At 34.2% G+C, this 15,674-nt stretch overlaps 1 protein-coding gene across 2 annotated transcripts; it reads left to right on the top strand.

The window, feature by feature from the left end:
- Window positions 1-1,562: 1,562 nt before the first annotated feature.
- On the top strand, window positions 1,563-12,284 carry LOC131936525 (rab-like protein 3). 2 transcript variants are annotated; one of them, XM_059293553.1, is made up of 8 exons: window positions 1,563-1,651; window positions 8,042-8,133; window positions 8,323-8,440; window positions 8,621-8,723; window positions 8,871-9,021; window positions 9,202-9,273; window positions 9,591-9,620; window positions 12,102-12,284. In XM_059293553.1, exons 1-8 carry the CDS (start codon window positions 1,606-1,608, stop codon window positions 12,156-12,158), a joined length of 669 nt encoding a protein of 222 aa, XP_059149536.1. In that variant the 5' UTR covers window positions 1,563-1,605; the 3' UTR covers window positions 12,159-12,284. The 2 variants fall into 2 exon arrangements, with proteins under 2 accessions (XP_059149536.1, XP_059149537.1); XM_059293554.1 differs by having other exon boundaries at window positions 9,591-9,689.
- The last annotated feature ends 3,390 nt before the right edge of the window (window positions 12,285-15,674 follow it).

Raw genomic sequence — 15,674 nt, 5'->3', positions numbered from 1 at the left:
TTGAAAACGAGTAGTTTCAAAGAAAATCTTTTAAACAAAACTAAACCTTCCGCCCCTGCCCGTAGTTGCAGTAGTGTCAACACCTGTCCATTTAAGGAATCGATGCCTAATTATAGCAGTTAAACGATTCAAACACAGATCCAGCGCAACTGTTTTTTTTTAAATAAAGTGTAAAAAGTCGAGCTTGGTAATTGCAATTGATTATTTTAAATGTGACATTAAAAATGGAGCCGCTCCATACAGGCAGTTAGGCTAGTGCAAGCTTTTATTTTGTTTAATGTAACAAAAAAAAAATGAAGCTCTTCTATGCAGTTAGTTAGGCTAGTGCGAGTTACTTGAATGAAGAAGTAACCATTAATTAAAAGTGAAGGAATGAGTGAATTAAAAGGAATATCAAGCTACAGATGAATATATTATAATCTTCTATACTATTTAAAGAATTTTAAAAAATTAACTGATAAGAATATGGTAATTTGATATTATTAAAAGATGTGACCTATATTTTGTGGTAAATGGGTCGTTAAATTAAAACAATAAGTGAAGATTATCGTAATGCTGGGCATAATATGATTAGCCAATGGCCAAGCGACTTTCATTTGGTGTACACTATGCATTAGCCTAAGCCATGTTAATGCACGGGATGTTGAGTGTCGGAGAGGGGGGGGGGGGGCGGCGGGGTCAATTGGACTGTTGTTTTCATGCAGGCGAACGTTTGTAAAGGTTTAATATGGGTTAAGGTTTGGGTAGTTTGGCAAGAACAATGGTTAAACGCCCTTTTAATTTTTGTGTGTAGGTGCCGATGTCCTTAAGTGCCGATGTTCTTAAGTAGCGATGTTCTTAAGTGACGATGTCATTAAGTAACGATGTTCTTAAGTGCCAATGTTCTTAAGTAGCGATGTTCTTAAGTAACGATGTTCTTAAGTAACGATGTTCTTAAGTAACGATGTTCTTAAGTACCGATGTTCTTAAGTGCCAATGTTCTTAAGTAGCGATGTTCTTAAGTAACGATGTTCTTAAGTAACGATGTTCTTAAGTACCGATGTTCTTAAGTGTAAGAGTCCAGAGTGTTCGATCAGAACAGGTGCTATGATAAAGAACACCTATTGCAGGTTATCAATAAGTATGGTCTGCGTTTACCAGCTTCATAGGGAAGGTTCTTTTTTTTATATTCTCTACTCCAAGGACACACACCCCACTCCCGCCAAATTCAAATTCTAAATAAAGGAAGAACATTTGAAACACACTCCGCCCCCCCCCCCCCCTAATCGAGTAGTGTTTCTTTTAGACTTTTCTCTCCTTGCAATGTTCACTTTAGTATTGCAAAGCAAATTACAATAGTAAACATTTGCTGAAAAATTATACTTTAGGAATTTTTGCTTTTTTTTAAGAAATTTATTAAACATCGTATGTCCAAATTCTTCATATAAAGCATTTTTGACATTGAAACTAATGAAACACGTTGATTCGATTTCATTTCGTGAAAATTAGATTTAAAGTGAAAGGGGGGTAACAATAAAATAAAGGAGTAAACTTAGTTTTTGTTACCTACCTTGTAACATACTCTTTTGATTAAAAAGTTATTTTTCGTTTTACACATCAACAAAAATGGCGGACATAGAAAAAGTGAAAGTACTAGTTGTTGGGGATTCTGGTTTGTTATTTTTAAAATATTTTCTTTTAATACATTATTTTATCAAATTATTTACTAAACTCGGTATACCATTCGAATCGTCCTTAGAGGATTTCATAGTGTCAGCCGCCAACCAATCAAACGCGCGCTTTCTCCGCGTTTTGGTTGGCGGCTGACGTCACGGTGACGTCACGCGACGCGTTTTTGGAGCTAAAAAGGGCCGAAAAAGCCATTTTTTTCTACGTGTAGTTCGGATTTTTTTACGTTTTTTAAAATGGGCCCGAAAATGACACTTTTTCAAACTGGACTTAGCCATTTTTTCAAACAAATTTTTCGAAAAAAGGCCGTTTTGGGTGATTTTTGGATGTAAACAATGGCCTAGGTCAACACGTGTCAAACCACGTGAAGGCACCCAATCGACGATTTCGGTCACGCATGAGTGGTTTTCATACGTTCTCGTGAACTAAATACCAGTTTCTTGACAACAAAATGGAAAACGACAATTTCGTGAAAATAACTACCCTAGAGGAATGGCTCTTGAAGATTATTAAATAAAAATCGGTGTGTTGGCTCTATGTATTGATTCTAAACTTGTCTATAATTGACTAGTAGGGCATGCTGAAACAACGGCCTGAGGGCGCCGTGTAGTGTGTAGTTTTGCTAAATGTAAATTAATCAGCCCAGCCGCAGATCAATCGCAAACTGTTAAAATGGTTGGATGTGAAAAGCTTCTACTTACAAATTACTTCTGAATAATCACATCACACAAAATAATCCCAAAGAAAGCACAAAATAAAATCCTTTAGAAAACCATCACCATGAAATTTGAAAACCACAGTTTGTCAACCTTAACCAGCCATCTTTGGCTCGATCTAGAGGTCATTCTTTAGCCTACACATGTGTCTTGTCAACCAATTTAGTTTCTGATGGTACACGACATTTAGATAAATATAATATAACAAACTAACTGAATTCCAACATTATATTTTATATCCATCTAATCCAATATTGAAACAGAATTTGAAGCACAATGATCTAACGAATAAATCCAACTCTATGCGAGTGTCGCAGCTTTAGTCCTGGATACAACCATAGTGTGTAGTCGTGTTGTGAGTAAATTTGCACGAGATACAACACCGACCTAGACCTTCCTGATGTGTATGGCCCCAAAGTGCTGCGAGTAGGGGAGGGCAATTTAACGCCAGAATAGTTTTTTTTTTCAATAGTTAGGTCATCAGTAGCTCACGCATCCTACCGGGGTTGAAAGTGTAACTTTAAATTGAACTAGGTGAGAGGAGGAGGGTGAGGTCATTAGAACAACGGAGCTATATTTCTAGTAGAAGAATACGGGGAAATCATAGCTTGAAGTTTGAAGCCGGCATTTCATTTTTTTCATTGTTATTGAGTACAGCCCTTTAATGCACGACTAGGCTACTCATTATGAAATCTAAAAATGTAGTTGTGCTACCATGCAAAAGTAGCCTAATAGGTCTTGTTTATTTAAATGCAGATCCTGTTAGCCTAAAAATATTTGGATACACATTTTAGTTATATTGTAATGATTAATGTTATAATACAATGCATATATTCTGATAGTCCTTCAAGTTTTTGGGCAATCCATAACTTGTATTTCAAATTTATAATGAGCGGGATGCACTCGATGTTTTAAGTGCTACATTCGGTAGCTGTTACTTTGTGCATGACAGCATCCCAATAGTTCACTGTAAATGTAAACTGAGCTTGACGAGATTCCCATCGCCAAGCAATCGTATGATGATAGACCCAGCAAGCATCACTCGTTAAATTCGACATCATGGCTAAACCAGTCCTTGATTTTCATTACAGCCTTTAAACGCCTAGTTCTTGGTTTTAAAAAAAAAAAGTGCCCCCCCCCCCTCCCCGCTTGCGCCGACGTCATCATAGGCCAATACCATGTTGCGATTTTTTTTAAACGGATATAACACACCCCTCTCCCCCTCACAGCAAACGCCAACAACGTCACCGAAGGCCCAAGGCCAATAACACGCACCACGGTGGATTTTTTCTTCAATGAGTATATACCCTACCCACCCGCCGCCTTACAACATACCGCATGTCTCTACGAACGGGGTTAAAAGTTGAACTTTGAGTTCAAGAAGGGGAAGGGGTGGTATTCAAACAACGAAGCTGTTTCTTTATAGTACAAATACATAGTTTAAAAAATGATACTTACTGTAACTTACCTAATGCTATAGCATCATACATAATTTTATAAATTAGCTAATTAATTAATTAATTAATTAACTAATGAAATATATCTAATGATAATGAAGGGAGATAGTTTATTTTGGTTAAGGCACGACACACAACACTGTGCGTGCCTGGTATGTGGCCTGACCGACCTAAAAGGAGATTGTTTATATTATTGTTTTGAGTTTATATTTAACTCAATGCAACGAGCCCGCCGGTTGGCTGAGGCCACGCCGGGGGGACGATCTGTCCGGGATTCAAAGGGACGACTCGAAATATCGTCCCTAAACTCAACAAGGACATAATAAAACATCTTTTGTTAGTGTTCGGCTTTATATTTTAAAAAAGGATGCGTCTATTCGGACCCGGGTCCCAATAGCGGCTAATAGCCGATAGCCGCGTCGGCCGCTATTATATTATTTACGAAGTGTCTACTCGGAAGAAGATTTGGATAATATTTAGAATCGACCCTTTGAATCCCGGTCAGAACGTCTCCACTTAGTCGGCAAAAGATAGCTCTGCGCATGCGCAGTGACCTATGGCTAGGGTTAGGGCTAGAATGAGGGTTAGGGGTAGGATTAGGGATAGGATTAGGGATAGGATTAGGGTTAGGGTTAATGATAGGATTAGGGTTAGGGTTAATGATAGGATTAGGGTTGGTGTTAGGGTTCTGCGGTTGTAAACACACGCATGCGCAGTACCATCGAAAACATCGCCGCTAAGGCAAGTCGTAGTTTCTCTCCATTGCGCATGCGTATCGCATGCATATCTTATTCCGGCTAGAATCGGCCTTATATTTATTAGGCCGGTTTGTTGCTTAGATGGCTGGATTGACCTCTGACCCTGAAACGTCACGCGTCGTTTTCTGACGGTTTCTACGTTTATTTTAAGGGTCCTATCCACGACAAATTAAAGAACTGTTTATCTCGCCAATTCTCATCATTATTTTAACACAAGATGCTAATAAAATGGATAATATATTTATTAATTTTATTTACCTATAGGCCTAATATTATTAACGAGAAAAATGGCCCGTTGAGGAAGGATACAACAAGCGCTAGGCTGATAGTGCTGTCTCTTTTCTCTAAACTAAAACCACCCCCCACCCCCCCCCCTCCCCACCCCCCACCCCCCAACGAAATATAATTATATACTTTTTCCAATGTCCGCCCCCTCCCAGAAAATTCTACCCCCGCCCCCGAAAATTTCAAGTACCCCCACCCCTCTCCGGGGAGGAAAAAGTCTGAAAGAAACACTCAAACCAACCCACCCCCCCACACACCACCCCCCCCCACCCCTCCACCCCCCCCCCCCCCAAATAAAAACATGTCTACCGTCCCATTTAACGAAATATAATTATATACTTTTTCCAGTGTCCGCCCCCTCCCAGAAAATTCTACCCCCGCCCCCGAAAATTTCAAGTACCACCACCCCTCTCCAGGGAAGAAAAAGTCTGAAAGAAACACTGAAACCAACCCACCCCCCAGTAGCGTACGCAGGGGGGGAGCAGGGGGAGCGGCCGCTCCCCCTCTGGCCATTTTCAGCAAAGTGGCGCCTTTTTGGAAACTTTTTAAACTCAAAGTTTTAAACAATGATATTTGTTTAAAAATATTTTTGGTCGGCACATCTATGTAAATCACAAGATTTCTTTTCATGCAGCAATAAAGCATTATTGTACTAGTCTAGTAGTGTCTACGTTTACAACACGTATTAACAGCTGCATCAGTTTGCCATTCTAAAAATAACCATTAAGATGCATTGCAATGTTTAAAAAACCTCTATTGTAGTACCACTTTTATACCCATAAAAGTATGTTTAGTGTCGCGTGACTTTTTTTTATCCCCCCCCTACCCCTTTCTCGACACCAAGTTCACCCTCCATCATTTAACTGACCGCTTGACCGTGTGAGTAGCTATTGATCACCCTACCGGTCAGATAACAGTGTTACAAAGTGCGGTCTGTTTGTCCAACGCCAATGGTGTTTTATGCCTTGACGGTTCGCCGTCCATCTCCATTGAACCACTTATCATTATGTTAAAAAAATGATCTTTAAAGAACACAAAAAGTCGGTTGATTACTTTACATGTATGATCTGAAATGCAAGTCCTATATATTGGTTATCTGTAGGCTATTTATCCGGATTTTATACTTTTAAACTGAAAAGCTGGGTTTTATACCAACTCTTATTAAAAAAAACTTTCATTATGCTGTAATACTTTAGCATTTATAATAACAATATATTTAATTCTGATTGTAGACAAAATATTTTTGTAAAACCGAATAGCGTTAAGCTACTTTATTAGATTATTAAGTAATTATTGAGTTGTTTTGATATTTATAATTAAATGTGTAGACATATACATATTTATATTAAAAGAGTGATTATTTCCCCTTTTCGCTAGTCTTGATGTCCCAGGAATTATTATGTAATTTGTTTTACAAGGATTACAAAACAGATTATGTTGCGTTCATTGTTTTTGGTTGTAGTGTGTGTATATTTGTCTTTTGTTTAGAGTGATTTTTTTTGTTTTGCCAGCCTAAATTTTTTTGTTTTCTCGGCCTACAATGTGTATGTTTTTTAAATTTCTTCAGAGTGCTACTTTCAATTTATTTTACATCATAGCGAAGCAACAACATACAGCTAATATATATATATATATATATATATATATATATATATATATATATATATATATATATATATATATATATATATATATATATATATATATATATATATATATACATATATATATATATATATATACATATATATATACATATATATATATATATATATATATATACATATATATATATATATATATATATATATATATATATATATATATATATATATATATATATATATATATATATATATATATAATACACGTATATAGAACGTGTTAAAAATTCGGCGCCTTTTTTGCTCTTTTCGCTCCCCCTACAACGAAAACCTGGATACGCCTCTGCCACCCCCCCACACACCACCGTCATATTAATGTGTGCACTATCCGGCTTGAGATTATTTTCTACTCTGTGCTAAATGTGTCGACGTCATACTTCGTTTTTTGAATTACTATGCATGTTTTTATTTTCCTTGTGTTTTCTCTAGAGCGTTCTTGTCAGATAGATAGATAGACAGACAGCGAAACTATTAGTATTAATTATTAATTAAATTAGGCCTAATATTATTAGTTTTATTAGCGAGTCCTTATAGCGGCCGCCGCTATTGGGACCCGGTATAATTATAGTTATTTGTCCTATTAGTATTAGATACGCATAACCTGTATTCACATGTATGGTGGGCTGAAGATACCAATGTCCGATTTTATTTTAGATTGTCAGTACTATAAATACTATAATCTCGTGAAGGGGGGGGGGTCCGTAATTATGTGACGGTGTGTGATGAGGGAGAGAGGGGGGTGGTGTTCAGTTGATGTGACGTCACAATTTTGCATTTTAAAAAAGCAATGCTAGAAAATTAATTTTAGCCCTTATTTTTAGAAACCTTAGAATCATGTTTTAATGAACTGTAATAATATTTATTAAAACACTATTTTGACAAGAGTTCAGAAATAATTGGGAACAATATCGCTGTTTTAAGAAAAATTCAACTCCAATTTTGAGGGGGATGGGGGGGGGGGGGTTGTAGGCTGAGCTGTGATGTCATTTTAAGGTGGTCTGGCTTTTTGTGAAGATGTTTATGTATTGGAGTCCTAATAGCGGCCGACGCTTTTGGGACCCGGGTCCGAATAGCCACTTCCTTTAAAAAATTAGGCCCTAGACTAGGCCTAGGTATAAAATTTAAATTTTGTCTTCCAGTTCAATCAGTAACTGAGTAAATACTAGATTCTAAATAGTAAATACTAGTAAATAAAATACTATTTAGATCTAAATACTTACTAAATACTAAGTAATAGTAATAGTATCTGCATATCATATACTAAATACTATCATATAGATAAATGAGTGAGTAAAGTTGACTCAACTTTAAAACTTAAAGTTGAGTAAATTGTAGTGTAGTACTAGTAGTGTAGTTGTCGAGTAGTGAGTGTGACTATAGTTAATGTAGTGACTGTAGTCTGAAAGTGTTCTGTGTCTGTAGTCATTGTGTGTGTGTGTAAGACTGTAGACCCTACTGCATTGATTTTAATGTTCTTTACTGACATATTGCAGGAGTTGGTAAAACATCACTTGTTCACATTATCTGCCACAATGAACCTTGCTACACCCCAACAGCAACAATTGGTTGTTCAGTTGAAGTTAAAGTGAGCTTGATCTTAGTTCTTAAGTTTTTAAAACCTCACTGTTGCTACACATTTTATTAAACAACCAGTGTTTTAAACTGATATTTAATATTAAATATAAGTATTTCTCTATTATTCATTTTTATTATTCTAAAATATCTCTTTCCTATTGTTTAAATGATTTAAATTGTTGCTGCCTTTTATTTTCAGTTGCACGAGTACAGAGCAGGAACACCTTTAGAAAAAGATTTTTTTGTTGAGCTCTGGGATATAGGAGGTGCAGCTAGCCATGCCAATAGCAGGTCCATTTTTTATCACCAAGTTCAAGGTTAGCTATTCTCTTTACTTATACTTTGCATTGTTAACTATACATTAACATTGACAAAATAGTTATTCTGACTGTTACTAGTTGTAACTATTGTGTGTATTATTATTATCACATTATTAAGATATCCTATTCTATCTGATCTTGTTTAACTTCACGATAAAAACATTTGACCATTTTCAGGTATAATTCTAGTTCACGATTTAACCAACCGTAAATCTCACCAAAACCTGCGCAAGTGGCTAGCTGAAACATTAAATAAAGATGATATCAAACAAAATAATGGGTGAGTTTAGATAAAACTTAAAAGAAAGTATATATTTATGTACACAATTTTATAATATGTGCTATTGTTGTACTGTTTACTATCCATAGAAAGCATTGTGATAAATGTTAACGATTTGGATTTCACTTCTGTCAATTTTTTTTGTAGATATGATTTTGACCCAGAGCAATTTGTTGGCAATCAGACACCGATTCTAGTCATTGGCACCAAAGTTGATTCAGCACAATCTTTAAGAGAAAAAAATGCTTTCCGTTCATCCCATATAGCGGAGGAATGTGGGGCTGATGAGTTTAATTTAGTTTGTCAAACTTTCAAGTCTTATCATAGTCTTTTTGCTCTTAACTAGTAATATATTGTTGAGTTCAGTGCAGTTTTTATTATCATTATCAAATAAATAGTAGCATGTCTAGGTATTTTCTCATATTACCATTGTATTGCCTTAACAGAGCTGTTTTAAAGCACTTATTACAAATTTCAGGACAGTTTACAGGTAAAATACTTAGCACCAGGCTCAACAAATGCTGTAAAGTTATCCAAGTTTTTTGATAAGGTAATGACATTGATTAAACAGAATGTTTTTGTGCCAAAATTGTATTTATAAGCATCTTTAGGCCTAACTCTTTTTTTTTTTTTTTTGTAATAATCATTTGATTGTCCTCATTCATAGCATGAATAGACTAAAGGGTTAATTTTCAAGGTCATTTGAGCTTAGCATTATTTGTTTTATTTTGTTTTCTGGATACTCAGAATTAATTGTGTTCGGTGTCAAGCATTATCTTTTTAATTTCAAGTTTAAAAATTAGATTTACTTCTAATTAATTTAACCTCAAACTTTGCTCATAACAATTTTATTTCAATTTGCTACAGGTGGTGGAACGAAAGTTGTCCAGTAACCAGGTCAGTACTACTGAAAGTGGTGGTAGTCGCCAAGGTTACGAGTTTGGACCTTATTAGGTCCACCATTACGTAAGGCTAAATATCACATTATAGTTTTTGTGTATTTTTCCTTCACTGGTGATGGCATCTGCTACCTTATAATTGGAAAGTTTAGTTTAGTTTCTGAGAGCTCAATTAGCTTTTAGGTTCCTATATTCAGATGTTTTCTTTAGGAGCTAGAGGTTTGACCAATACATAAACACTGGTTGTTGTTTTTTTTTTTTGTTGATTGATTAATGATAGGTATCTGACGGTGTTACACTAATAAAGCTTTACTAATGTAGTCTAATTGATATTAGCTAAGTTGCCATAATAACTGTACTTTAATATGTTAATAGAATAATTCACTAGATTATAATTGAAAAAAAATTTGAAAACTTATGCAACATGCTTAGAAAGTTGTTGATGTGCTTGTTTGCCATAATACTTAATAATTCTATTTGAAACATTCTCACCATTGGCCGCTGTAATACCGCTGTTTGCCGTAATATTTAACAATTCTACTTGAAACATTAAGTACATCTCTCAAAAGCTGGCCGCTGTAGTACTGCTGTTTGCCATAATACTTAACAATTCTACTTGAAATATTTAGATCTAGTACATCTCTCACAAACTGGCCATTGTAAAACTACAGTTTGCCATAATATTTAAAATTCTACTTGAAACATTTCGTATATCTCTCACAAGCTGGATCTTGCAATCACTGATGCTCTTGTTAACAGCATGTTCACAAATTTTAGTTGGTCTTACAACAAGCACATCATTTGACAGATATTTTTTGTCATAGGATGTATTCCACCCTAAAATAAATCCTCTGGTACATTATTGAACAGACCTTCTCTTTAAAATTATAGGATTTTTAAATGTTATATATCTTCAATATCTTTTATTGTATAAGATATAAATAAGATGAAGTCATGTTTTTAAAATAGGTTGTAAAAAGACTGTGACAGTGTGTCGGTTTATTCCAAACAGTAAAACATTTGGAATGCGTCAGTATAAGTGTGACACTTATAAGCATTTTCATGCATTTTGTTTGTATTCTTAGCTTTAATATAATAGGTTACTAAGGCATCTATTTACAACTACAGAAAATTAAAATATTTTACCTAACTGCAACTTCCGTTTTAAGTAGGGCACGTTATAATTTTACTTTTCTGAACTAAAGTTAAAGAAGTGTTCACTTCATTTCCCATGATGATTTTATCACTAATACTGTGCATGTCATTTAGATTTTATAGTAAGTAATTAATGCTCAGCTGGACTACTTTAAGGATAATTTGTTGAATAGTAAACTTATTGATATAATGCTTGTGTTGCTGGACAATCTGTGAAAATGAGGCTGAATATATTTTTAGAATGTGTTTACATATTTACAGAAATTTGTTTCAACACATTTCACTTAAATTATATAAATTTTATGAATGGTAAACTCACACTAGTTGGCTACTTTTCGAGAAAAGGACAACATTCATTATTCTATGAGCTATGATATGAATATATATATATATATATATATATATATATATATATATATATATATATATATATATATATATATATATATATATATATATATATATATATATATATATATATATATATATATATATATATATATATATATATATATATATATATATATATATTGTGGCATAATTGCATTTTATATGCTCATATCAAGTTCAAAAATATATTGAATTAATAATGTTGCCGATGCTCTATTCCTGAACTGCCACTGTATATATTTGATAGTAAAATTATTTCTTCTCTTATTTCTTTGTGTCAGATATACTGCTTATAATTTTAATTAACCAACAGACTTATGGTGCATTGTTGAAAATTTAGTTTATATACTCCGATTTGAATGTTAAAAGCATGTATTGTTTCACATGGTGTTTGAAAGACTAATTTTAGGTCTATTATTTTGTTTAATATTTAATATGTACAATTTAATTTATATTTAATAAAGATTTTCTGTATCTGAACTAAAAAAACATTTTAGTTTAACAAATTAGCTTTAAATGAACTTTACAATGTTAAGTAGATAATAATTAGGCTTCCTTTTTTAAAAAATCAGAATTTTCAATATTTTAATGGTAAATTAAATTATAGTTTAATTACTGTTTAAAATTTGTACTTAAAAGTTAAAATCATGCATTAATTATGTGTTACATTTAGACATCAGTAGTGGGGTTTTTTCATAGAAAACTATTTTGATATAGTAGAGAAACAGTCTTTATACACCAGGTCTGAACACTCATTTTGTTTTTTATTTATTCTCTATAGTTTATTAATGTTATCTTTTTAAAAAGATATACCTGAATTCTGGGTAGATAATCATTTAATTATTTGCATTATTAAACAGGTGCATAGGGATACAAATTTAGATTTACTTTATGATTCCCACACGTCAGAATTGGTCAACTGTTTTCTTCACAGGGTCACATTAGTCCACAGCAGTCTAGACGACTTTGGAAAGCTTCCCATGCAGATTGATGAGAAATTTAGACTGGTGTTCGCAGTGTAAATAAATGATTCTCCTTTGATTTCATTCATGTAAACAATTTCATTGCATCACAAATGGCTGTGATAAAATTAAAAACATTGCATTGTTTAAAATTAGCACAATTGTTGCGTGTGTTTTTTAGGGTTTGTCCATAAATAACATGTCAGGAGTTTGTCTATAAATACATCACGCGAGTTAAGTTTGTGAACTGTTATGCTTGCATTTATAATTATTTTTTAAAATTGATTCATTGTAGGTATTTCATATTTTTAAAATACTTTTTTTTTTTAAATTTTAATGAAAATCGATAAAAACAATCTTTTATTAACTTAGATTTACTTAAATGGCTGGGTCTAGTATACAAGTGATCAGCAATGCTTCCACACAAGTTAACCTAGTCAGCTTTTTTATCCATTTTGACGAACTTCTAATGTAATGATTTATACATAAATGCCTTTCTGTTGACAACGCAAGACTAAATAATTTTCAATCTAATTAGATTACATTTTTTATTAACTATTAATTTATCGATTATAATATTTAATACAAAAAGGGGACATCATAGGTGAGTGTTTTATCCAGACAAAATGACCATCCACCATCCAGCACTAACAAAATGACCACCACCATCCAGCACTAACAAATTGACCACCACCATCCAGTCCAAACAAAATGACCTTTAACATCCAACCCTTACAAAATACTAACACACAGACTCAAAAAGAAGTACTAGTAATATGTAGCAGAATAGAGTTGATTTTCAGCGTGGAGCCCTGCATTACATCTCCAATTTAGAAAAAAACTCACTGCAACAGTAAACATAAGTTGCGTTACAGAGGACAACGGGACTATAACTAGGTAGTCAAAACTTCAATTAACTATTGATTGTAGACAACCATAGTATAGTGATCTCTTCTGATAGAACTTTTCATTGTAAGGTCTTTCACACCAATTTTATGAAAATATCTTTTTAAATAAAAAAAAAGTAATCTGATTTTCATAATATTATATTTCTCGATAACATTGCAAGAAGTGGCTTGACAACCAAGTAACTAAGGTGGACAAAGTCCATGAGCCTCCGAGGCCCCAGGATCCCAAAGCTGTTTAAGTAAATAAATGGAGTCCTTGAAACAACTGGCACTAGTAGAAAATAATTTTTTTTAATTAATAGATCTAGTATTGGAAAGAGATGTGGGATCTAGACATGTATTTTATATTGTTAAATAAAATGTATTAAGAACAAAGCAAGCTGCTGTTAGTGCAATAAACATAATATTTTCAAATACTAGAAAATTGTGTAGATATTTATGTCTGGGGATGGTCTAAAATTCCAATTTTTTGTGGACGTCATACATTGATGGCTTCTTAAAGTAATGGCATGTTTTGAAATCTTTTTTTTTTATTCTTGAAAGTACTTTAAAGGGATATAGCCGAGCTGATAAGCTAAAGCCTAAAATATTAATCGAGTTGTTTCCCTTTGCAATTTTACTCATTCGTTTGCTATCAACTTTTATTAAGGTTGATATATGTGAAGAAAACAATTATCAATAGCTTTTAGTTTTAGCACTAAAACCTTTAGCTAATCATGACCAATATTTGAATATAAGGTTCAATTATTAATTTTCAAAACATTTAGTTAAAAAGTATCTATACTATGAAAAATTGATTGAGTGGAGTTTTTTCATCTCCTCCCCCTTCCTTGTCAAACATCCTAAAATAACTGAACCCCCTACTCCAGGAGAGTAACGTTTTTTTTTTGTTGTTTTTTTATGAACGACACATTAATAAAAATCTTAACGCTATGCCTATGGGAGTTCAGTTTTGATTTTTATGAAATTGACCACGCATGGTTTCTCCAATGTTTAAAAATAGAAACAGAAATTTCCGTTCAAGTACTTGCCATATTGGCATCCAAGTTTTCTCAAGTTAAATATTGTAGAAACTGCTTTTCAAGAAAATAGTAACTAAATGAATAGGCGGTGCGGAAAACTAGGTCGTATATCACCTGGAGAAATAACTGAAGAAGTCACCCCACCACCTCCAACATTTTTTGTGTGTCACCCTCTCCCCTAATTATATTATTTAACGCGATAAAACGTTGTTTCAATAGTTAAATTTCACTGTTTTTCATCGGTGTCACCCCTTAAATGGAGTCACCCAATGCGGACTGAAACCCCCGTCCCGCCTATAACGCCATTGAGTAAAACCCTATCGAAAAACTCGAATATATATAATTCTCTTCATGGAGACCATAGAAAACAACAAGCTGTAAGCGCGCATAGCAGCCCCCTCTCTTCCTCTCTAGGCCTATCCCTACCACCCCCACCCCACATGGTCTGGTGAGCTGTGGTTGACGCTAAATGTTTACAATCGTAGAGCCGGGTTAGGTGACGGCTATTAGGGGCAGATAATTTAGTTTGAAACGATTTTTAACTTAGGGGAGGTAACTAAGAGGAGGCTGCTTTCAGGGGGGGGGGGGGGGGTAGGGTAGGGGTTGGGGGGTATCGTCCTTAACGACCTACTGATAGTGTTTCAAAGCAAATATTTTCAGTGGCAGCGTTGGTACTGTCGAATTCACAAATTATGAATTAACGAAAAGTAGAAAATAAAACAACTAAATAGCGGCATATGATACGCTGCGGGTCGGCTCGTAAAATTACGTTATTACTTTTTAAGATAACTGCTGACGAGCGTTTCTTCCAGGCTTTTTTCTCCGGGGGGGGGGACATATGTTCCCGGGCGCCGACCTTAGGGGGCGCCAAAATGGGTTGGAAAAATAAATTGAAAGGTTGAGGGGGATGCAAATCGAAAGATTGAGGGGTGCAAATCGAAAGTTTAAGGGGGGGGGGGGTGCAAATCGAAATCTTGAGGGGGGGGGGTGCAAATCGAAAAGTTTGTTCCCGGGCGCCGGGAAGGGTCGCTACGCCTCTGGTGCGGACACTTGTAAAAGTATATATTTCCTATATAAATTCTATTTCGTTCGGAGGGGAGTACTAGTAGACGTATTGTGTGTGTGGGGGGGGGGAACTCAGTCCCCTTCCCCCTGGAAGAAACTCTGAGCTGACATTACGAATTTTAGACCAACTCTATGAATACTAGAGCTATACTGTTCCTTACAACTATGTGCGGATTTTTAAAATATTATTTTTATTTGGCCTTTTAAGTAATCATTGCTGGTATTCATGGGTTTATAAATAGAATTACATTTCAAATACCCAGTCTAGATCTATATTTAGTCACAATTTAGTGGAGTGGAGTGATGCTGATAGTGAGTGAGTGTTACATTTACAGTGAGGTATAGATTAGATCTAGATCTAGAATCATCTAGATCAACATCAAATCTTTAAGTTTAATTTTCTAGAACTAGATTCTATATTAATGAATGTTAATCAGTATTAACAAAAAATTCAAAAACTAACCTATAGAATCTAGAATACTAAAAGAATAGTAGAAAGAATAGTATTAATAATTAATAGTAATAATAGTAATATTGAATATTGTATACC

Source organism: Physella acuta, unplaced genomic scaffold (assembly GCF_028476545.2).
Source record: "Physella acuta isolate Inbredline_101_S28 unplaced genomic scaffold, ASM2847654v3 ptg000179l, whole genome shotgun sequence".
Lineage (NCBI taxonomy): Eukaryota > Metazoa > Mollusca > Gastropoda > Physidae > Physella > Physella acuta.
This window is presented reverse-complemented; position numbering and strand designations above follow the sequence as displayed.